This window comes from Manacus vitellinus, unplaced genomic scaffold (assembly GCF_001715985.3).
Source record: "Manacus vitellinus isolate BGI_N305 unplaced genomic scaffold, ASM171598v3 scaffold_93_pilon, whole genome shotgun sequence".
Classification (NCBI taxonomy): domain Eukaryota; kingdom Metazoa; phylum Chordata; class Aves; order Passeriformes; family Pipridae; genus Manacus; species Manacus vitellinus.
In genome coordinates, this window is record NW_021940884.1 from 33168 (window position 1) to 57506 (window position 24339).

Here is a 24339-nt window from a genome sequence, read left to right on the forward strand (position 1 = left end):
AGCAGGTCACTGGATAACGGGGGCAGGTCCTGCACCCTCCAGCCCCTGCTAAGCCAGGTGGAAAATTGCCCAGTCATTCCCAGGGCAGCCTGTCCCCTGTGCCCAGGTGAGCTGCTCCCCACCTCCACCAGGCATCCAGCCCTTCCCTGGCTCAGCCTTCAGGAGCTCAGTTATCCTCTGGCACTTCATTCCTCCTGGCTCCACAGGGACACAGGGAGTTTATCCAGAACAGCCTGATGATGGAGAGCAGCATGAGCACAAGGACTGTGCAGAGACCTGCCCTGTCTGTTTATTTTTACCCTCCCCAGCCTGTCTGGAGGAAACATCCTTAAAATACTCTGCAAGGCAGGGCACTGAAAGGCAGGCAGGCTCACAGGGGAGGACCACCAGTTACCATCCACCAGCCCTCTGGCTGGAGCCACCAACCAGACGGGAGTCAGGATGCGTCTCACAAATGCCATGTTGCCATGGAGTCAGTGACAGGACTGAATCCAGTTATGTTGCTGTTGGAAAAGGGAGGTAAATGTAAACAGCAGCAAGCTGTGTTTCCTCCTTCCTTCTGCAGATCTTCTCCATCGTGGTGTTTGGCTCCATTGTGAACGAGTGCTACGTGAACAAGGACAGCCAGAGCTCCGAGCTGCTCTGCATCTTCAACGAGAATGAGAGCGCCTGCAGCTACGGCATCGCCGTCGGCATCATCGCCTTCTTCGGCTGCATCTTCTTCTTCATCGTGGACCTGTACTTCCAGCAGATCAGCAGCGTCAAGGACCGCAAACGGGCCGTGCTGCTGGACCTCGGCTTCTCAGGTACCTCTGCGGGCTGAGGGAGGGGCGGCTCTGGCTCCAGGGGGTCAGAGCTGGGCCCTGCAGCTCCACTCCCGAGTCCTCCCCTCTCCCCCCACGGCCTGACACAACTTCAGTGCCTCGTTCAGGGAGAACAGGGGTGGCAGGGGCCTTGTCCCACCCAACCATGAGCTCAGGGGCAGCGGTGAGGAAGCTGCATGTGGTGGCTTGGAGGCAGAACCACTTGTCTGTGTCACTGCTGCAGCTGGAGACATTTCTGAGCTGGCTTTGGTGAGGCCACACAGAGAAGTGAGGCTTGATGGTCACGTCAGAGACCAGATGGGGGTTTTACCCTCCCACATCAACTTCTGGCTCATGAAAAGGTGGTTTCATCAGTCGTGCTGAGTCTGGTTTCACTCTGTGCATGTGTTTGGAGCGGAGCAGAAGCAGTTTCTGCACCCCTCTGGCCCCCCTCCCTGTGGGCAGGGGGGCTGGGACCCCCAGGGCTGGCGTGGACCTTCTGTGCCCTCTGGAGCCCCTGGACCTGAGGCTGATCTGTGCAAACAGGAGCAGGCAGGATGCCTTGAGCTGGGAGAGAACATCCTCTGCTCGGCTGCTGCGGGAGCTGCCTGGCTCTGCTGGCAGCTGATGTTCCCCATTCCCAGGCTCTCATGTCAGCAAAGTCTGAAGGTGATTTATCCAGCACAGGCGTCGCTGGTGGCTCTCTGTCCCAGATGAGAGCATCCATCATCACCTCCCTGTGCTGGCCTGTCACTGAGGGTGTTCTCTCCTTGCTGGAGAGCTCATTTCCGTGGTGCTGGAGCACCGGCGTCCAGCCCTTGTTAGGGAATATTTACAGCCCCTTCCGTGGGGCTCAGTGCCTGAAACCCTTGGATTCAAGCAGAAGGAGAACATCACATCCATCTCCTGGCTGCTGCTGCGTGTGGCAGAGTGAGGCTGCAATCCTCCCTCCCTGCCTTCCACCTCCTGGCAGCCCTTTGCTCCCTGCCAGGGATGTGGGAACTGGCACTGCTCTCCATCTCTGCCTCATTTCTCCTTGGTCCTTGTCATGCATCCACTGGCTGGGGGAATGAGAGTATCATGGAAGCCTGGAATGGTTTGGGTTGGAAGGGATCTTAAAGCCCATCCAGTGCCACCCCCTGCCATGGGCAGGGACACCTCCCACTAGCCCAGGTTGCTCCAAGCCCTGTCCAACCTGGCCTTGGACACTTCCAGGGATGGGGCAGCCACAGCTTCTCTGGGCAACCTGTGCCAGGGCCTCCCCACCCTCACAGGGAAGAATTTCTTCCTAAAATGCACCTGGGAAATAACTGGGTGGTAGTACTGGGACACAGACAGGGGTTCAGGCAGGGCCACCACACTGCAAACAGCATTTGCAACTTTCTCTTCCAGCTGCCCTTCCAGCAGCTCCTGTAGACAGGGGTTTGCTTGGGTCCAGGCTGGGATTAGGGTGGTAACACATCTTTCCTGGTGTTTGCAGTCTGTTGTCTGCAGATCCTAAAATGATAATTATCTCCTGGCTTTTGTGGTGCCTCCTGGCGTTTTCCATTTCTCCTGTGTGCTGGAGGTTGTGGAGCTGCTGCTGGAGCAGCTGGAGCTGGGGCTGGCACGTGCAGCCTCACCACGTCACTGCCAGCTCAGCCCTCCTTGGGGGGGTTTAAAATCTGTGTCAGTCCTCCAAACTTTGAACCACAGCTGGCTTGTGTTTCTGGAGATGCTCTCTGTGCCTGACCCCATCTCCTGCATCGGCAGCAATTCCTGCCTTCCCGTGGCACTGCAGGGAATCCTCCTCCTCTCGGGGCTGCAGGCAGAGCTGATGTGGAGGGGAAAGGCTCGTCTCTGCATCACCAAACCTCTGGGAAGTCCACATGGGTGGCAGGAGAAGCAACCCCAGGGACACGACGCTGGCTGGTGGTTTCAGGATGAGGAGGGTCGGGTCTCCCCCACCTCGGTGCTGCGGAGGAATTTGGCAGCTGCAGTACCCGGCACAGCCGGTGCACGGTCGGGAATGTGCATGATGTCATTGTAACTCCTGAAAGCCCTCGGGTGACACCAGGGACAGATGGGCTGTGATGGCACTGGGGACCCAGACTCATCTCACACCAGCCAGCACCATCTCTGGGGTGTGCATCTCCTTGTGTCCAAATTTAGGGGTTGGATCTGCTTCCCGTAGCAGGGAACAGCTGCTGGTAAAGCCCTGTTGTAACAGAGCTGGGGAGCAGAAAACATCTCTGACCCTGAGGACCTTTAAGGAATAAATCCCAGAGGTCACTGACAACAAGCCATCAGCCTAAGGGGAAGTGAAAGTGCAGAGGCAGAGCTTTGGTAGTTTGGTGACAGGACATTTCTGGTGAAATGTCTGTGCTTTGGAAAGGGAAAGCCTGGCTGATCCTTGCTGTGAGGGCAGTTTCCTGACCAGGCTGATGGAAGTGTGGATGGTTGGGAAGCCCCAGGCCCAGCCATGCAGGAGAAGGAGACAAAGAATGTGGCTCCTTAAACTGCAATTAGGAGCAAACTGTGAGTTAAAGGCAGTGGGCCCTGTGACTCCAGCACTGGGTGGGGATGCTCACGTGCATTTTATATCCTACTTAGGGACAACTGGTAAGATAAAAGGGAATAAAGGGAAATAAAGGGGAATAAAGGAAGGTTCTTCCTCTCCCTGCAGTCAGACAGCCAGCAGCCCCAGGGGACTGGCAGTGTGGCTGCTCATACTGATGTGCTGATGATCCTTGGGAAGGTGCTGGGTGGAATCAGCACCAGGAATCAGCATCAGATCAGAATTCCCAGCATCCACACATGCACTGACATCCAAATTGGAGGGTGGGGCGACCTCAGGAAAGCTGAAGACCCTTAAAACAGCATCATGGGAGGCTCCAGGTTGTGCAGCTCCTCCTCCCAGCTCTGGAAAGCATCCCTGCTCCTTAGGCTGTGTGCTCTTGGCTTGTTTCTTGACTGTTTGCTGAGCTCCTTGGCATCTGGCAGAGCTTCTGGCTGGTGATTGAATTAGGGGAGCTGCAGCCATATCTTGCTCAGCCAGCTTTGGTTCCAGTAAGGAATAATCACCAGAGTATTTTTGCTCAGTTCCACAGCCCCAGAGGGATTCTCTGCAGAGAGGAGCAGAGCTGTCATGTGTGTCACAGAATCACAGGATTATGGAATGGTTTGGCTTGGAAGAGACCTTAAAGCTCATCCAGTTCCACCCCCTGTCAAGGGCAGGGACATCTCCCACTAGCCCAGGTTGCTCCAAGCCCCTTCCAACCTGGCCTTGGACACTTGCAGGGATGGGGCAGCCACAGCTTCTCTGGGCAACCTGTGCCAGGGCCTGCCCACCCTCACAGGGAGGGATTTCTTCCCAATATCCCATTAAATATACCCTTTGCAGCAGCAGGTGGGGTCCTTGCAGGAGAGGAGGTGACAGCACTGACCAGCTCTGTTCTCTTCCAGGTTTCCTGGCCTTCCTGTGGTTTGTGGCCTTCTGCTTCCTGGCCAACCAGTGGCAGCGGACGACGCTGACCAGGGCCTTTGCACAGGGGGCTGATGCTGCACGGGCAGCCATCACCTTCTCCTTCTTCTCCATCATCATCTGGGTGAGTGCAGCCCCAGCTGAGCGGGGCAGGGCAGACACAAAACCTCCTCGGGGCAGACACAAAACCTCCTTGGGGCAGACACAAAACCTCCTTGGGGCCCAGCACCAGGCTGGAGGAGGAATCTGGGGAGGGTTTGGAGAAGTGAATCCTGGTGGGCACTGAGGGGCTGCACTGAGGGAACTGTGGGCCTTCCACAGATGAAACTGGTGGTTTCTTACCCAGGAAGCGTCAGCTCAGCCCCTCTCTCTGGGTAATTCCAGGCTTCCCCTTCTCCTGCACCTGGAAAGTTGTGTTCCCGTTGAGAACGTGTCACCAGCCACGAGCTGCCCTGATTTCGGGGCCTCGTTAGAGGCCAACCAGTCCCCAGGAGCAGGTCACTGCTCTGAGCTGGTTTCGTGGGATGGCAGGGGGATTTTGGGAGCTCTCAGGCTCATCAGCTCCCTGGGACAAGCCAGGCTGGCCCCTCTGCTGTCCACCAAGAGGCAGGGGCTTGTAGAAACCCACTGTGCTCCCTGTTTTTGGCTTTGTGCATCCCCAGGGCCCACAGGGGCAGGGGAACGTCTCCCAGAGCCCCTTTCCTACAGCTGCTGGACCCCACATGTAGTGGGGGCCTGTGCCACTCAGGGGGCTCCTGCTCCACAGGCTATGTGTGGAGAAGCCAGGACAGCTCCGTGTCACCTCCACTCCTCCAGTTTTTCCTGGGCAGAGAGCCCCAGGATGTGCCCTAATTCCATTTTGCCTTAAGGGAATTGGGGCAAAAGCCAGCCCGAGGTTTTCCAGCAGCAGCCTGGCTCCAGTTCCTCACCAATTCAACTGCTCCCTGATTTATGATTATCCAAATAAATCTCTCTTAATCCCAGCTCCCCACAGCTCTTCTCCATCCCTGTGTTGCCTGAGTGCCCGTTGAGTGCAGCCCCCAGGGCATCCCCTCAGCATCTGCTCTCACCCCAGGTGGGCAGCGGGGACACCACTCCCCTGTTACCATCCCAGAGGATGGCCAGGATGGTTGGGAAGCCATTCTCAGTGTCTACAGGCATTTTTTCCCCCTCCTGAGCCTGTCATGTATAAACTAATTGAAATTGTTAATGAAACCTCCTGAAATCAGAGCGAGCACTCGCGGCTCTGCCGCCCACATTTCCCACCCTTTGTGACCTCAATTCTGGCAACCTGGAAGAGGGTGAAGGAGTCTTGGCAGAACTGACCTATTTTCCTGGCCTGGCACTCATCAGTTTTCCCTCCCCACAGCACAGGGGTTCATTGGTGCCAGCAGTGCCAAATCTGCACAGCCAGGGGTCTTGAGCCCAGGCTGCAACCCCCACCCCTGACACAGCTTTGGGGTCAACCTGTCACACAGAAATGGCCCCTTTAGGGTTACAGGGTGGGCTTTGGGCTGGATTAGCTCATGGTTATAACAGAGTGGGGCAGCAGCTTCCTGGGATGCTGCCACGTGCTCAGTGCTGGGAATGTGGGGTCCTGGGGGAACTCAGGGTCCTGGGGGGATGTGGGGTCCTGGAGGACCCTGAGGGCAGGGTCCTGAAGTGACACAGGATCATGGGGGAATGCGAGATCCTGAGGGCACTGTGGGATCCTGGAGGGAAGTGGGGTCCTGGGGGAACTCAGGGTCCTGGGGGGATGTGGGGTCCTGGAGGACCCTGAGGGCAGGGTCCTGAAGTGACACAGGATCATGGGGGAATGTGAGATCCTGAGGGGGTTGTGGAATCCTGGAGGGAAGTGGGGTCCTGGGGGAGTGCAAGGTCCTGGGAGGACGTGAGGTCCTGAGGGGTCACGGGGTCCTGGGGCCATGCAGGGTCCTGGGGGGGTCGTGGCATGCTGAGACCATGCAGGTTGCCCCCCCTGACCTCCTGCTCCCCCCGCAGGTGGTGCTGGCAGTGAGGGCCCTGCAGAGGTACCGCCTGGGCACGGACATGTCGCTCTTTGCCACCGACCAGTTCCCCGCGGACCCGAGCGCGCCGTACCCCGGGTACCCCGTGGGCAGCGGCACCGAGAGCACGGAGACCTACCAGAGCCCCCCCTTCACTGAGACCTTAGAGGCCAACCCCAAAGGTTACCAAGTGCCAGCGTACTGAGGGCCCGGGGCGTCCCCGGGGCCGCGTCCCACGGTGCAGCACCGGATCCGGCCGATCCCAAATGTATTCAGTCCCATTTCCTTGCCGTGGCCAGTCAGTGCTGGGTCCCTTTATTAGCTCGTTGTGCAGTGAATTCTGTACAGTGGTATTGGTTCTTGTCTTACCTGTCCCAGGGTTTCTAAAAGCAGTGTTCCCTCTAAGCCAGAAGAAAGGAAGGTTGTTACCACATCACCTACACGTGGGGAAGATGAATAAATGCCCTCTCTAAGCCTTGGTGCCGGGTGCTGGCTCTGCTGGGAAAGCCCAGGACACCTTTTCCTCTTAGAAAACAGTAGCTGAGGAGTTATTTCTCTCGTTCTGAGGAGTTATTTATCTCGTTCTTCCGGAGCTAACACAGAATCTGTCGAGGGTGGGTGGGTGGTGGGGAGGGTTGGGCTCCTGCTGAGGAGCTTTCCAGTCCATGTTCCATGGAAAGTGCCAAATTCACAAGGAAGTTAAGTGGTGTCTGTGTTACTTTTCTTTGTATATATTTACTGTACAAAACAAATATCCAAACAGGTGTTTCAAACTTGGCTTAGAGGCACGGGGGGGGGGTCACAGTGGGTCGGGGTCAGGGTCAATATCCAGATTAATTCTGTTCTTCAATGAGTTCTGGTCAAGGGTGTAAAAAGTTACTGTTTGAAACTGGAAACCAGTTCAGCAGTAGCTGGCTGCTAACTGGGAATAGCCTGTGATCAGCAGGATATGGCATGTTGTGGTTCTGTTTGTTCACCAGGGAATTGGGAAGTTTCTGGTTGGCACTGCTGCCACGTCCTCCCGCTCAGCCCTGGCACCAAGGGCGGGGGGCTCAGATGCAAAGTCCAAGGCCATTAGGAGCAATATTGGACTTGTGTTTTCATACTGGGAGCAGCCACCATCTGTCAGCTGCAGCAGAACCCCAGGTGGGGACATGTGTGTCACCCTGCAGTCTCCAGAAATGAGGAATTCAGGCAGGGAACTGGAAAGGCTTCACAGGCCATTGAAGTCCCTCCCGAGTGGGCTCACATGTTTGGAAATGGTGGGGGGAGAGAGTCAGTGAAAAGCACCCAGGAAAGAGGCTCAGTTTGGAGTTTCAGCTGCAAAATTCCTGCCTTGTAAAAACAAAATATGTAAAATCCAGTGGGTCCTTGTCAGCCACCTGCCGGCTTTCCCTTCCAGCTTTCCCTTCCAGCTTTCCCTGCCGGCTTTCCCTGCTGGCTTTCCCTGCCGGCTTTCCCTTCCAGCTTTCCCTTCCAGCTTTCCCTTCCAGCTTTCCCTGCCGGCTTTCCCTGCTGGCTTTCCCTGATAACTTTCCCCGATGACTTTCCCTGCCTGTGCAGCAGCTGATCCAGGCCATGTGTCACTGAGGACTGAGCAGAGGAGCTGAAACTTGACTTCTTGACCCCCTTGGTGGCAGCTCCATCCTTGGAGACCCCCGGCTCTCCCAGCTCTCCGGCACTCCGGGGTCTTGCCTTGCCAGTTCCCTCCGGCAAAGCCGCTGCTGCCTTTGCCCTCGTGAGGAGCAACAGTCAGAGCCTGCTCCTCCCCGTGGAGCAGGTCCTGGTCACCACCACCACAGCTCATTCCTGCTGCCGAATCCCATTTAAACCAAGTAATCAGCAGCAAATCCTCCTGAGCGGCCACTGCCGGTGACAAAGTGCATTCCCTACCTCCCTCCATCCAGGCCGGGTTCCACGAGCATTCCCTGGCTGTGCCAGTGCTGAGCTCCTCACAGGTGCCTGACCAGGGACACCCAAACCCCGGGGTAGCCTAAATGAATTCCAGGATCTTTGTGGTTTTGTGGAGCCAGTCTTGCTGGGAAAGGAAAAACCCCAAGGATTTTAATACAGGGTCCGGTAGAACTGTAGCAATATTTTCCTTAGAGGGAACACTGAAACTTTAGCAGCACAACCAGTACTCGTGTTAATATTTTAGCAAAATTATAATCAATTTAAATGTTTAAATTGATTGTATGTGAGATAATGTTCGTTCGGTACAGTGTATTTTTTCTAACTATAATATAACTGTTCCAGAGTTTCCTTGTATCCGTGAAGAGCTAAAGCTGTGTCTGCCTGCGGGACGTGTCCTGCCCCCTGTACCCCCCATGCTGAATATTACACGCTCTGAATGTCCCCCCGAGGCCTGCATTGCCTTTCTTTGCCCCACACGCACATCCCACCACGCTCAGTGCCAGGACTGACCTCGGGAGTCAGGGAATGACATGGGAATGCCGCCGGCACAGCTCCAGCCCCCGGCTGAGGCACCTGGTTCTTCTCGAGGTCAGCAGCTTGTTCCACCTCTTAAAAATCAGTGTTACCTTCACCTTGCAGGCAGCACTTGGCTGCTCTGCTGGGCAGGAGAGGAGGAGGAGGAGGAGGAGGAGGAGAAGGAGGAGGAGGAGAAAGGGCTTGGGCACCCGAGAGGCTTCCTGGCAGCAGGAAGGCAGGACAGATTGTTCCTTGATTAAACCAGAGCAGAGAATAACATGTCCAGCCACATCAACAGGCACCTCAGGGGAGGTTAACCCTGATCCCTCTGCACCCAAAATGCCGGTCCCTGTCAGGGAGGGGAGCCTGTCCCTGCTGGGGTGGCACTGGGATGGGCAGCTCGGACAGGCAGGACACCCATAGCTGGGACTTTTTCCCAGGGAACAGTGATGGGTTTATGTAGGATGTGGCCACGCTGAGGCAGGAGGGGACAACCCAAAAGTCAGGTGGCCCCATAGCAGCCAAGATATGCCAGCCTTGAAAGGAGCATTGACCCACCTCAGCCCGACCCAAACACACCCCTTTTTGGGTTGGCTGGGGGGGCTGTTGCCGAAGGCCCCACGTGCAGCTCCCCAACCCCACAGCAGCCTCCACCCAGCTGAATCCAAACATGCTCAGAGGCGGGGTGAGACACAACCCCACAGCCTGGCCACTGACACCCTGTGCCTGGAATCCTGCCTGGAATCCTCTGTGAGCCCCCCCAGTGTCCCCATGAGCTGCTCGGTGTCACCCTGCGGTGCCCGAGGTGCTGTCACACCTCAGTGTGTCCATGACCCCTTGGGCAGATCAGAGTGTGCAGGTGGGGCTGGAATAAATACAGCCCAAGAGACCCATGGTTAGAGAACTGGAGCCATGGGAGCAGGAACTGCTGTACTGGGGGTTCAAGTATTTGTAACATCCATTTCCACCTTCTTTCTCCCCAGTTTTTTCTCCCAGCCCATTTGATGTGGTACAACAGCACTTGTTCCCTCATAACTACCCAGACCACATCCTAAAAACGTGCCAGGACTTTCCTGAGCATGCCAAGGCTGTCCCAAAACCACGCCAGGACTGTCCTGAGCATGCCAGGGCTGTGCCATCCTCACAAGCCGTTTATGCCCCTCTGTTCTCCTCAGAGCTCGGGACCCCCCAGCACCTCAAGCTCGCAGAGGGCAGGACTCTGCTGTGCTCAGCTCAGTCCAAAACCTTCTGTTAGCACTGAATTTGGGTGTAAAGAGCAGAATTCCAGCAATCCCATGCTGAGTGCTGCCCAACTCCCCTGCTCCAGGAGGCTCTGCCGGGACAACGCGGGTGTTTCCCAGCACTGGGGTAACCACCTCGTGGGGTTTGCAATTTATTTAAAGCATATTAAAAGATTTGAAAGAATTGGAGTTTTTGTCAGCATTTTAAGCTGTTCCTAGCAAGGTGGAAGCTTTGCTTAAGTGATATTTAGTAAAAATATCCCCCCCATTACCTGCTTCTGTGTCTCAGGGGGCTGGAGCAGACCCCAAGAGCAGATCCCTCCCTTTATGCCACGCCAACCAGCTGTGCCTGGACACTGTGGGATCAGTTCCTGCCACAACAGCAAGTGACACCCCAGCATTTCTTTCCTGCTGTCCATCAGTTCCTTACAGGGTACTTTGTACCCTCCCCTGCCCATCACCAGCCCCTCAGAACGGCACAGTGCTGCTCCTGAGCTGCTCTGAGCTCCCACTAACCCTGCTCACCGTCTGTTCCATAGCAAATCCCATCATTATTTTGTGGAATGGCCATTTCTCTCAGTGAAAGCTGCTGTACATATTCATAGACTCCTCTCAGCCCGTGCTGTCCCCAAGCAGGTGGCTCTGGTCCCGCTCTGGTCCCCCCTTGTCCCATTCTCAGCTGCATTTTGACCCTCTGTGTGTCACGAGAGCCTCTCCCACCCCAGTGAGGCTCAGAAACAGCCTTCACTGTCTCGACTTGAAACCCAAGTTCAGCTGCCTGGATTTTGTTGCAATACACATTTAAACCTCAGATCCTTTAAGAGTTTTAATCTCCAACAGCTCCCAACTGTGGTTTGGGAAGTTCAGTTTCTTTGCAGATACCTCTGTCCGAGCAGACGCTTCCAGGAGTTGCAGTTGTCACTTAACCTCTGTGCAGTGTAGTATAAAGTGGACTGTGTATGGAAATAAGTTTAAAATGTTTACAATTTTGTATATATTATATATATAAAAATATCTTTTCAGAGAACAATCTGTGATTCTGTATTTTCGGTGTCCGTGTAACCAACTGCAACTTATTTTCAATAAAGAGTTAAAAATGAATAGAAAAAAAAATTTGGTAATAACTTTATTTAATCAGGTGAGCACAAGAAACAAGGAAACTGCAAGAGCAGGCCCTGGAGATCCAGAGCCTCGAGGGAACTCCCAGCAGCACCAGCCCAGGGAACCAGGGAGCTGCTGACAGAGAAAGAGTGAAAACCAAGGGAAGAGGGAAGATCCTGCTGCAGGGAAGATGCATCTCAGCCCCCTGAACTTTACAAACCAAAGATGGGAGAGGAGCTGACTGAAGTGGTGGGGGCAGCTGGCACCCCCCACATCCCCCCAGCCCTGTGGGGTGGCCGTGCCTCGGGCATCGCGTCCCGCTCGGATCCAGGGTCCCACCTGAGGCAGCAACAGGGACATGTCCCGACTCTTCATGTGCTCATGCAGTGTATGAACAGCCATGCAGGCACATCATCCTCCCCAGCCCCGTTTGGGGCCAAATACAACACGTTCAGGTGTTCAAAAGAGTCTTAAATACCCAGAAAAGAAACCCAAAGCACTTTGCAGCCTGAGCAAGCAAAAATAACTCGTAAGGCAAGGAAAAGTGGCTGTAGCAGGACTAACTCTGAGCTTGATTTCATGGAAATGATGCCTCTAGAAAAGCTGTGTTTTGTCACTAAAAATTACATAAATTAATTTCAGCTTTATTCCTACATGTTAAAAATAACTAAACCTGGAGATGGGAGGGGTCAGACACTGAACTACAGCCATGGAAGTGCACGGCAGGGAGGGCTCTTGGCACTCCAGCACCTCAGAGCTGCTGCTGGAGGAGTCACCTCACAGGATGAAGAGATTCCCCCTCTTCCTCTGAGGAGGTGGAACTTGGGGATGCCAAAAAACATGAGCAAAGCTACATCAGCCTGGTGTCACCGAGGGAGGTGCAGGTGTCAGAGAAATGCACTTAAAGGCACTGCAGAAAACATGGTCAGTGATCAGCAGCATTTAATGTCCCAGGATGCTGTTGGGAGCTCCCACCAGTAATACAACCAAGAAATTAGAAACATGGCAGTCATTAAATAAAATTCCCGTGTGCTTTACACAGAGTAAAGCCTTAATGCTGTTACTGTACATGCAGGGCTACAAAATCAGTTTCTTGAAAGAACATGTTACAGAAAAGGTCAGAGGCAACTTCAAATCTTGCACAGACCAGCCCAATTCTTCAAGCAGCAGAATGGACTCTGTTTGCAGACAGGAAACTCTGCAGCCCAGTGTTTGCAGCGCTCCTGGTCACACCAGTGAGCAGCATCTTTCCTGCACTTTTGTACCCCTGACTAGTGTGATCTTCACTGAAATAGCACAAAAAAATCAGAATGTTATAAGGGAAGCCGCTTCTGTTCATTTCAGTGATTCCCTAATCTTCCCCCACCCCAAAACCAGAAAGAAACCCCCAAACCAGATGCTTATTCCCCTATTGTGTCCCCTGTCAGTCTGCAGATCAGAAAGGATTCCCAGCTATTGCATGTTCCAGGAGGAAGGAGCCCCTGCCTGCCCACCCTGCGGCTCAGCCTAACCCTACCCCAGATTTTGGGAGCTCAGACTGCGGGAGGGATGAGCTCCAGCACATTCCCATGATCCCTTTGCCTCGAGAGGGCTCCCCAAATTACCTGCTCCTCACTGACTCAACTGGCACCGGCCCTCAGCCACTCTATGCTGCCAAACCTCATTCCAAAAGTGCATTTCCAGAGCCAGAGCCTGGTGTGTGGGCCCTCAGGAAAGCTAACTGATGATCCTGCTGATTGCCTGCAAGGAAGGGAACTCCTCATCCTCAATATGCAAAGCTTTGTGGGTGACCACGTCCTGCTGAGTCAGCACTTGCTTACACGTGGGGCAGATGCAGCAGTCGAGGTCTGCGGGGGAGTCCACCTGCCAAACGTTCTTTTTGTTCTTTTTGGGCCTGTTGGAGCTTTGTTTCTCCTTGACTCGGAAGTCGTTGTGAGCAGAGAGCAGTTCCTGCTGCTTCACCGTGTCCGGCAGCAGCACCAACAACTCCTTAAAAATCTTCTTGAAGTTCTCCCCCAGCAGCTCTCGGCAGCTCTTGTAGTACTGTGCTGCAGAGATCACACCCTGCAGGCAACAGCACGGGGGGAGCATTAGAAATACACAGATCTCTTCAAAAACCCCACTGGGATTCAGGTCTCCCAGAGAGGGAGGTTTTGGGAACCCACTCACCTGCCTGAACTGCCCAGAATGAGTTTTAAATTTATTGAACTTGGACTCGTCGCTTTGAAGAAATTCTTTAATGGATTGTATGAGCTGGATGTTCCTCTGCTGGAAGTTCTCAGGTATCAAGTATGATCCATGACAGGGTTTTGGCCTGCATTGGGAAACACCAAAAGTGACTCTGACATTGGTTTGTGTCACAGCAAAGTGTCCTGGGACATAAATCCCAAGGCTGTTCTGGTTTACAGGCTGCATGTCCTTCCTCCACCCAGCTCCACATGCATTACTGTGAGCTGCACACACACAGCAAGACCTGCTGTGGTCTTGCCAGGATAAAATATGGGATTTCTGTATCAGATTCCAGCTTTACATAGACAGAATATGTAAAATCCAAATTTAACACGGTCCTGACGAGCTGCTTTGTAAGGGGAGTTCACTAAAAAGACGTGGGCAAAGACCACACCACCAATAAACCGACAGATAATGCAGGTCCTGTACTAAACTGGCACAGTTTCCCCTCCCCTTTTCTCACAAACTCCTCTTTCTACCCCAGAAAGACCAGAGAGCAGCTACTGGGAAGATCAGGGCAGTGAAGGTCACCAAGGAGAACACGCCTCAGCACTTTGCTGCTGGGACTCCGACAGAATCGATGGGAAGGTGAAGGAATATGTTGAAGCTGCAGATTCCCAAATAAATCTAAAATAGACCAAAGTCGGAGCAGCCACACTGCACAGGTTTTCACTTCCTCAGCTGCAGCTACACAGGGCTGTTTTCTTTTACACAACTCTCCTGAATCCAGCCCACAAACACCCCAGGACTTCCCAATGGGAATCTTCACCCAGCTGGGCCCGCTCAGAGTAACCCCGAGTGTTCCCTGCGCTGTTTGAAGCCCACCTGACAGAACTGAGGTGCACTGTGGGACATAACTCACTCCCAGGAGTTATTTACTCACTCTTTCAGAGCTGTAGTGACAGGTTCAGAGATGTTGGTGGATGGAATGACAGCGAAGCCCGGGGGGGGTTTGCTGACAGGCACCGACAGGCCCGGAGGCGGAGGAGGGTTCTTCAACAGCACCACGGAGTTAAAGCCTGGGGGGAACAGGGAAGGGGCAGGAGTTAGAACACACACACCCCCCTCCAGCTAAAACTCACACCAGTGTCTGCCACACTCTGCAGAAGCACCAAGAAGAATCTGCAGTGCAGACATGACTCTATTGGAGAAAACCTAAAAATCAGAGGCGGAAATCTTCAAGAAGCACTTCAGGGTGGCTGATGTTCCTCTACGCAGAAAGCGCTTTAATTATTCATTTACTTTTTCAATGGAAAATAGTTTTTAAAACCCACTCAAAGTCACAATGAAAAACACTTCTGCATTATTAAAGTGAACAGAAATCACCTGAGGAGGCACAGCAGCACCAGGCCTGGCCTCTCCCCCAGCAGGAGCTGCAGAGCAGCACGAACAGCGGTGCCACCTCCATTAAAACCACTCCAAGTCATGCTTGTTGCTGTCTCTCCACTTTTACAAGGTCATGGCTAAAAGCAGGGCAGGAAACCTCTGCAAACACGGGAGGAAGCAGCCAAGGAAGCCGACTGAGGAGTGTCAGCAGGCACAGGACACTGCCAGATTCCCTTCACCCACAGCGGCCTCCCAAGCACAACAGCTCCAAGAAGAAGAGCAGGGACAGGTGAAAACCAGCACATCCACGGGCCATGTTTCTCTAAGTCACTTCCAAGCAAAGCTGGCTGTGCTTCCTCATCCCTGGAAGCATCCAAGGCCAGGTTGGATGGGGCTTGGAGCAACCTGGGTTAGTGGAAGGTGTCCCTGCCCATGGCAGGGAGGTGAAATGAGATGATCTTTAAGACCCCTCCCAACCCAAACCATTCCAGGATTCTGTGACTCCCTCTGTGCTTACCTGGTGGCGGGGGCATCCTGGCTGATCCTGAGCTCCCAAGAGCTGGGAAGTCTTCCTGAGGTAAAGGGCATTTGTTAGTCACTGTGGGCTTTTTAAGGCCGGGGGGCTCTTTGGGTGTACCACAGACCGCTGAGGACTTTTCTGAGTGACCATTCATGACAGCTGTGGGTCTGTCGGGGCCGTGGGGAGCAGGGAACACCCTGGAGGGCTGCTCTGCTTCCGGGGGCTTTTCCGCGCATGGCCTGGGGAACGCCGTGTCCGGGGATGGGCGTGGGGACGACGGCCTCTGCTTCTCAACCCCCACCTTCTTTTTCTTGCCCACTTTCGTAAAAGTCTGTGAGGTAGAAGCCGCCAGCAAGGACGAGACGTCGAACATGGTCGGCGTGTTCCGGATCTCCTGGGTGGTCAGGCCACCGCCGCCGTCTTCGTCGTCCGACTCACAGAGTTTATTGCTCTTCTTACTTCCCTTCGAGGTGTTCAAGGATGGTTTTTTGGCTGGCTGGCTGACACAGGGGTTGGTGATGGCTTTGACCACGTTTTTGCTGGAACCGTTGTTCCATGCAGATGTGATGTTAGTGACTGTCTTATTGTTGGGCTTCATTTTGGACACCAGGGCTGGGAAGTCCTCCTCTTGGAAGGCCACTTTCTTTGCAGTCGCTGTGTATGTCAGAGACATCCCAGACGAGATGGTGGGAGCTGCAGAGGATGACAGGCTTGGGAAATCTTCTTCTTTAAGCTTAACCAGAGCTGGCTGGGCAGAGCTGTGAGGAAGGGAGAGGTTGGGGTTACCCTGGTACGGCAGCACAACCCCAACGGGCAGCACGAGCCCCGCAACTCTCCACACCCTTCCTCAAACTGTTACTAAGGGTGGCACAAGTGACCCAGCTTTAACAGGACACAAATGCACTCAGGGTTACCAACTGCACCTGCAATGGGTCTCCTCAAGAAGTGCCACCAGCCTTGCTGTGTTATCAGCACTGTCTCAGCACCCCTCACCTTGACCAGAGCTGGTACAGGCGCATTCGAGCTGCCACATCCTGCAAAGGCAACGCTCTCAGGGACATGGTGGGATTGTTGGGCTGTCCTGGGCAGAGCCAGGAGCTGGACTTGATGATCCTTTTGGGTCCCTTCCAGCTCAGGATATTCCATGATTCTATGATTCCAAGACCAAGCCATGAGCTGCAGCAACAGCTGGTGCCACAGGTGAGCGGCACAGAAACAGCTCGAGGCAGGAGGGGATGGGCAAGGGAGGCACTGAGAGATCAATCTCCCAATATTATTTTCCACAGAAATGCAGGACATAAATAAACTTCTACATCTGCTTTCTCACTGCTGTAGCCCTGCACAAACTTACCCTTGGAGAGGTCCTGCTGGCGAGCCAATTGCTGGAAAGTCGTCTTGGCTGAGAGCACCATTAGCAGCTGCTTCTTTTGGAAGAGTGACAAAAAGAGCAAAGAAATGTTTTCAACTCAAGCCCATTCATTGCAGAGTGGGGGCTATCAGTGAACACAACAGCAGCATTACCAAGTCCTATTTTCAGCAGCTGATGATGCCATTAACTGACATTCCAGAACGATTTAAATCCATGCATCACTATTTCCTTCAATTAAATGCATTCACCATTACGTCATGGCATACAGGAAATTCATGATACTTTAAGTGAGTAAAACATGGAGGGGAAGTACTTAGTGAGGGAACCTTCTAGAAACTGAGATGCCAATGCCCCCAGTCTTGCCCTGAGGTTGCCACTCAGCTGCCTGCACAGGGTCAGGATGTTCAGCAGAGCCTCCATGCTCCAACTGATTTATGCCAAAGCTTCTTCACCTGGAAAGCTGCTCCCCTGAGCAGCCCCTCGCACCTCTGCCCAAACTGCTCAGCAATTAGTTCCTGGGCAGTGGTTTTACACTGAAACACAGCTCATTCCCAGTTTAATGTGCCTTAAAATCCCAGTTCTGTGCTGCAGAGTACAGGGACAGATTGGTAATGGCTGTGACACACAAACAGCAAAAGGTGGAAGGGATAACCCTGCCCAGCCCCCCAGATGAGCTGTACTCATTAACCACACAGAGCTCCCAGCTCCTAAGGAAGTTCCATAAAATCTTTAAGTGAAAATCTTGTTGCAGGAGCAATAAAACAGTGGAAAATGGATTTGGACGAACAGTAATATCAAAACAGCACTGCATTGAGTTTATGTGCCCCAAACTGGACCTGAGTCAGGTTTGCTTTCACCAGTTACAAACTTCTACTGGGAATAACTTGCTCTCAAAAAAGGGGATCTCAGCTCAAGCATCCCAAAAATCAGTTCTTCCTGCTTGAGTGGGAAATGTTACCTTCTTGGGTTATCTTGATTTGGATGTACCATCACCTCATGTTGTATGTTACCTGCATTTGATATTTCTACCCAGCTCCACCTCGGGTCTAACCTGCTGCAGGAGCCCAGCCTGCTGGGACACGTCCCACTGCAAATCCCTGTCGCTGATTTAAGGTTCTGCAGAGCTCCATCCACATCCAGCAGCTCTTGGGAGCAAGGCACAGTGATTCCCACTTGTGCCAGGCTGATGTGCAGCCCCATCCCTGCTCCCTGCAGAGCCTGTTCCACACTCACCTGCCACATCGTTCGGAGCCTTTGGCACACGTTTGGAGCCGAGCACGTCGGGATCCCTCAAATCCTCCTTCTTCCCTCTGCTGCTGCCGCCGTCCTCTTTGTCCTCCACCCTTTTCTTCTCTTCCTGCCGTTTGGCTGCCACAGAAGCCCTGACTGCTGCTGCAACATCCCTGTCTTCTTCTTCCCTGCAGGACAGGGCACATGTCCTTGGTCAAACAGCAAGGAGCAGGGAGCAGCTGCCTCGCTCCAGCTCTCACCTCGCCGGTGCCAGCTCTGGTGACATCCCTGATCTTGTGCTGTCACCTGCCGAGAAGGATCAACCAGCCCCACCACTCCAGTCCACCCCAGCCAGACAATATTCCCCTCTTCATTTCCAAGTTCCCTGTGTGGGAATAACGATCCAGGCCAGAATTGGTATGAACACGGAGAGACAGCACCAAGGACGAAGGGGACACCTGTCTCTCCCGTTCATTTTCAAACGTATGGAATCATTTTTGGAGGCCATGGGAACTCTTGGAGACACAGCTGGTCATGAACTCCCAACACACACACGATCTACACACAACACCAGCACAGGAGTGTTTTGGGATGGACTTTTTCCCCACTGGAATCACCAGTAATGAACCAGCTGCCCATCCAGTGAGAAAAAGAAGAAAATAAGATGTGCAGGATGTATAAAGCACCCAGGTCTGGTGTGGAGGAAGAGACACGGAAATGCAAAATTTCATTTCAATATTTCCCCCTCTTCCTTTTCCCAAGCACTCTGGCCACACAGAGATGTGTTAGTTCAATGAAAAGCACAGTCCTTAGAACAGGAATTTCATGGTTACCCAGACCAAAAACTCCATTAAACCTGCACAGACTCATCACCTATTTCAGAATATCCTACTTAGAGAAGTTTACATAAAACCAGCTGCTGAAATTAATTTAGGGTTCTGAGTTTATTTAACCCACAAGCTGAGGATCACATTGTTTGCTTCCTGAGCTGAAACATCACACAGAGTAATTCCATGTTGACCAAGCTTGTAGCCAGCACACGGACTTGGACTGGAAGCTCATTCTACTCCCAGCTAAAGATTCACCACGGAGGCCTCCAAATTTTGTACCCACTTCCCACAGATCCACCAAAATATTGTGAATTGGCAAGTGAAAAACAACACTGAACAGGAGTAAAACTCCACCCAATGTTGTGCTACTCACCTCTTGTACCTCCAGCTGCCTCTCCTGTTCTGTTGGCTGCCCCGGCCGTTCAACCTGCCCGTCCTCCCTTGCCTGTTGTACCTGTCAACCTCTTCATAGTCCTCTGCACCTACAACACCTGAACAGGAGGGAAGGTTGATCACTCTCAGTTATTTCTCTAATCTGGCCATCACACTCTGCCTGCAAAAATACACTCATACAAACAAATTATCTTCATTTCTTTCTGATGACTAAGTCAGCAGTTTTTCCTAAAATTACGTGTCATTGTTAAATCCATGTATGGGGGGAAAAAATCCTACAATTCAGGTAGGAAGGGACCTCTGGATGTCACCTGCTCCAGCCCCTCACTCAAAGCAAGGCCAACCCAAAAGCACATCAGGTTGCCCAGGGCCTGGTCTGGTTAAGTTCTGGTCACCTTCAACCTCTACAACCTGTCAGGTCCTGTTCCAGGATGAACAGGAAGAATTTCTTCATGGCTATGAAATGTTCACCAGATGTTCTTGAAAACCCTCAGAGCAGTGGAATGGTTTGGGTTGGAAGGGAACTTAAGGTTCAACCAGTCCGTGCCACGGGCAGGGACACCTTCCACTAGCCCAGGTTGCTCCAAGCCCTGTCCAACCTGGCCTTGGAGACTTCTAGGGATGGGCCAGCCACAGCTTCTCTGGGCAACCTGTGCCACGCTCCCCCAGGGAAGAATTCCTTCCCAGCCCCTGGAAGGGCTCCGTCCGTGCCCCGCTCACCCTCGTTCCTGCGGGGGTGCCGGGGGGTGTAGGTGAACTGGAGGTCGATGTGGCGGTTCTGCCGGGCCTCGGCCCTGCTCTTGCTGTGACAGGCTGTCTTGTGGGCCTTGTAGTCGATCTCGGTGCGGAAGGCGTGCGTGAACTGCTCCGTGCTGCACCGGCCCTCCTCGCACAGGAAGTGCTTCTCGCGGAAGTGCTCCCGCAGGTACTCGTAGTCACTGCGGGGAAAACGCAGAGCTCACACCCCTCCAGCACCTTCTTCCCGTGGCACACGGCCACTCTTTGATGACAAATGCAGGTGGTTGGTTTTTGTTATATCCCCAGGGAAGCCTGCCAGTGAAACCCCTTCTGTACGGCCCACACAGACCACAGGGCACAGGCCAGATGTCCAACCAAACCCAGTGGTGGATGCTCATCATACCCAGCTGTGCTTAGGGCACGTATTTCACACAAAAAATTACTCCTATCCCCTTTGCACATGAACTTTGGAGCATTAGAATCATGGGATTACAGAACTGTTAAAGCTGGGAAAGACCTCTAAGATCCCTGAGTCCAACCATCAACCAGCACCACCACTACGTCCCCAACTGCCACACCCACATGTTTTTTGAACACTTGAGGGATGGGGACTCCACCACCACTCTGGGCAGCCTGTTCCAATGCTTGATAACCCTTTCCATGATGAAACATTCCTAATGTCCAGTCTACACCTCCCCTGGTGCAATCTGAGGCCATTTCCTCTCTCCCTGTCCACCTCTGGAGGTACCACACCAAACAGCTGCTGTCAGGCTGCAAAGCACAACCTTCCACGCTTAACGTTAATGAAGAAAACCTTAAGGCATGAACTAGACACAAAGTGAATATTTTGGCTGTTTGTCTGAGGAACAAGAGACTGCAGCCAACCTGCTCCCATTCCTCCACTCTGCCGTCAAACACTACTTTCCCCAAAATCCAAAGCAGACCCAGGCAATTTTTTTCCCCCCACAGTTTAGGGCACAGAAAGAGCTCGTGTAAGTGACGTGCTCGGCCCAACCTGTAGTACTCCTGAGCGCCGTCGGAGTCGCAGAAGTGGCAGAAGTAGTGATCCCTGCGCAGGTGTTTGAGCAGCTCGTCGTTGTCCAGGTACCGCTCGTCGCAGAACTTGCACAGGGGGTGCCCCCGGTGGGACGTGTCGTCGGGGTCCCCGTGGATCCGGTGCCGGGCCAGGTCCTTCCTGGAGTACCACTTCCTTTCCGAGGTGAAAATCTGCAGGGATGGACAGACAGATACAACGCATCACCTCTTGTGGACTGAGGGCAGGAACCAGCCGGGGTTGTGCCCAACTCGTCCGTTTGGGGGAGTCAAAGACTTGCTTCAAAAAGATGCAGTTTGACCACCAACACCTAAAGTGTTCGGTGATTTCAATTCGAGTGATGGATCCAAATTAAATCCAACTTGAATTTCTCTCAGTTTGTACACTGGAAACAGATCTAATTAACTTTTTTTCCCCTTTCACTTTTTTTTTGATACAGCAACAAACTTTAAATTATCATCTCTGGGGGAGGAAAATCCTAAGTATGCATTTATGAGCACACAGTATTTTGCATACTCAAATTAAGAGGCCTCATAAACCCCCAGTGAGCTGTTTTACTTTCCTCAGACAGCAACCACCCAAAATAGCTACAGAGTAGACACTTGGATGAACAAATTCTGCATCACAAGCCAACCCTCTGTCCCCACTAACACGTGAGCTATTTTGGTAGGAAGGTTCTGGAGACGCCAAAAGGATCAACCCAGCCTTGACAACAGAATATCCTTTATTTCTGGCCTAGACAAGGCCTGGGAACTTGCTCTGGGAAAAGGTTTGTTTAGCTTTGCCAGGGCTGATGGACTGAAGCTTCTGCAAGTTTAAGAGCTTCTTTTCAGTGGGTACAAGTAACTCTTTGGAACAGTGGAATTTTTTTCAGTGAAACAAAAATCTCTACAATACTCTGAAATCAAAAAGCAACAGTTTTAATATTGTTTGTGAATTCTCCGGGAGAGAAAATGACAAACAAGCTCTCTCAGTGCTGGCTACACTGACCATGAAATACCTCCCCGGGGTCCTGCCCTCCCTCCCTTCCATCAGCTCCGGGGACTGCACAACCACAGGAAAGAGTCAAATCTGTTCCCAATCTTACAGGGTTCACTCAGGTCAACCTGCTCCCTTCTGGATCCCATCCTTTCTGGCAGCAAACTCCAGCTCACCTGGCACACACCAACTGTGGCACCAGCACCGTGGGGTTTAATTTAAAATCTGGAGAACCTCCAGCCCTCCTTCATTAATCAGTTTGTGGAAGCTGAAAGACTTCAAATAAAGCAACTGGCCTCGCTGCAGGCAGGCAGAGGAAACGAAAATAACTGCTGTTCAGCCACCTCCTTTCTTCCCAGCTCCCCAGGTACTCTGGGAAGTCATGGAGGGAAAGTCTCCTCCTCCTCACACATCCCAGCAGAGGCCCAGCTCACCTTTAGGTGTTTGACACAGAGTTTGCAGCAGAAGAGCTCGTGCTGCTTCCTCATGTGCTGCTCCAGGTCTGCAAAGGTGTTGAAGGGCTTGGCATCGGGGCACAAGGAGCACTCGTGCTGCAGCAGCTTCCTAAGGGAGGAGAGAGTTCCCAAAAATGTGCCAGTTCCCTCCCAGCACCCCGAGACCTCCATCAAAACACAAGCATTCTGTCCCTGGCAGAAGGCTCCAGCTTTATGGGTCTTCCAGCATCTGTAATGAGGTTTGAGTCCTGCTTATTCCAAGAATTTTGTCCTATGTCAGGAGTGGGATGGAACCAAATTACAATGATGTTTCAACTGCAGGAGAGGAGCTGAGCAGTGTAAGAACGACACTGTCCCTAAAACTGAGGGGACTGTAACAATCCCTGTGCTTACTGGAGATCCAGCTGGTTCCTGCAACATTCACACCCAGTTTCATTACACTTTCCACTGTCAGAAACCGAGGAATACAGTGGGAAGGGATAAAGAATTGTAATAGAAAAGGAGGGGGGAAAAAACACCACAAAAAAAGTCCACCCCACAGGGGTTTCCAACTCTGCCAGAGCACTGGTCTCAGTGGGAGACTCCCACTCCTTCATTTCCATAAACATGACACCATGTAAAATTGTAAATGTATCAAAGTTACATCCTCAGCCCAAACCAGGGTGGATATAATGCCCAATTCTCCAAGAAAAAGGTTCCAATGCCTGCATGGCTTCATCTTTTTCACACTTCTTTCCTTTTAGGTGCTTTTAATTATCTTAAACCCTCCTAATTAAGCATATTATGAAAAATACTTGTGGAAAGTGATGCTCATGCCACAGTTTTACTCTCCATTGGTTTTTCACTTCACCCTTTTTCTCTCTCATTCAGAATAAAATCTTTGTAAAAGCCAAGATTGCTCTTCATATAATACTTGGCACAATTGGGCTGGGTAAGTCCTTAATTAGCCCAGCAATAAATATAAGAGTAATTTTATTGGCACCTGCAGATATTAATATACAATTAATAGTAATTATGCCTTCACCAATTTCCACAGCAGCCATGCAAGGAACGGAAAGGTTTTCAGCAAGTTTGCTGCTGCTGAAGGTGCAAAAACTGACTTTTACTGACAGAGCAAAGCTGCTGTGCTGCAGCACTCCAGCCTTGAGAGGCTGTGAGTGTTCCCTCCACTGCCCTGCTCCAGCCTCTCACCTGCCCAAACACGTGCCCAGCAGGTGACTCACATACCCAGCACCTCCATTCCCAGGAAACCACAGCACCCTGCCCTCCCAAACACTTCCTGCCACATGCCAGAGAGGGGCCAGAGCTCACCTGTACAGGGCATAGACCTCCCCATCCATGAAATAAATGTCATATTTCTTCTCATGCTGCAGCTGATGAAGGGCTATGGAGGAGAAGGACGGGAGCTTCCTCCCAAAAACCACCTGTGGGACACAACACCGGGATCAGCAGGAGCTCTGGGATCCCAAGGAGCCTGCAGGGGCTCTGGGATTCCAGGCAAACTCTGGGACCTGCCCTGTGCCAGCCCCAGCTGTCACCACCTCAGGGCACTGTCACGGAAGCCAAAGGGACTTGTCCTTATCAGCTGCCCGGGAAACGTGGATTGGACCAGCCTGGCCTTTGGATTTTGAACGAGATTAGGAAACGTTTCTGGTCTGTTTTGCTCCAACAGCTGCACCCAGAGTAAATACCCTCAACCAACCGAAGCCTTCCCACAGGGGATGCCTGCCAGGAGCCCTGCACTCAGCTCCTCCCCATTTCCTGTGGGATCACAGGGAAACCTGGAGTCTCCAAGGGACTCAATTACACAGAGTCTGACTGGGAAACCACTGCCTCTTCTTTTCTTAACTCCCGGGAAGGCAGGGAACAAAACACCACAACACTTCCCGAATTATCTGTGCCACGTGCCCGGGATCCTCCCTGCTCTTGCTGGACTCCGGAGGCTGCAGCTGTTCAAGGTATAAATCCTTCAGGAGCCACCTACCACTGCTCCAGCACTCATTCCCAGTCTGGGAATTACGGGGGAAACAGCAACACTTGGGGAACAGCTGGAGTTACCTGTCCCAGCCCAGAGAGGCTGAGACACAAAAACACAAGAAAAGTTTCAGTTCTTACAGTAAAAACTACGTTACAAATCCAGAAACAGGTTGCCCAGAGAAGCTGTGGCTGCCCC

General features: G+C 52.7%; 2 protein-coding genes across 2 annotated transcripts in view; one reads left to right on the forward strand and one right to left on the reverse strand.

The window, feature by feature from the left end:
* The window catches only part of SYNGR3 (synaptogyrin 3), a 16729-nt gene extending 9056 nt beyond the window's left edge, over positions 1–7673 (forward strand). The window contains exons 2-4 of the mRNA XM_029965247.1: positions 566–806; positions 4248–4390; positions 6268–7673. Of these exons, the coding sequence (XP_029821107.1) occupies positions 566–806; positions 4248–4390; positions 6268–6477 (594 nt within the window). The 3' untranslated portion in view covers positions 6478–7673. The remainder of the gene's footprint in view (positions 1–565; positions 807–4247; positions 4391–6267) is intronic.
* Positions 7674–11056: 3383 nt separating this feature from the next.
* ZNF598 (zinc finger protein 598) lies at positions 11057–24168 on the reverse strand. The gene is made up of 12 exons (XM_029965249.1): positions 24151–24168; positions 23478–23590; positions 22146–22275; positions 20695–20906; positions 19662–19879; positions 18922–19039; positions 17722–17906; positions 16471–16543; positions 15117–15877; positions 14157–14292; positions 13214–13358; positions 11057–13108 (listed from the first exon to the last, which is right to left on the reverse strand). Exons 1-12 carry the CDS (start codon positions 24166–24168, stop codon positions 12761–12763), a joined length of 2457 nt encoding a protein of 818 aa, XP_029821109.1. The 3' UTR covers positions 11057–12760.
* Between the last annotated feature and the right edge of the window lie 171 nt (positions 24169–24339).

What these genes read in the sequence shown, in the direction of transcription:
- ZNF598 (XM_029965249.1), bottom strand. An exon ending in CAGGATGCCCCCGCCACCAG is followed by an intron (nt 14,293 to 15,116) that starts GTAAGCACAGAG and finishes TGTTCCCCCCAG; the next exon opens with GCTTTAACTCCGTGGTGCTG. An exon ending in ATTCTGGGCAGTTCAGGCAG is followed by an intron (nt 13,109 to 13,213) that starts GTGAGTGGGTTC and finishes TGTTGCCTGCAG; the next exon opens with GGTGTGATCTCTGCAGCACA.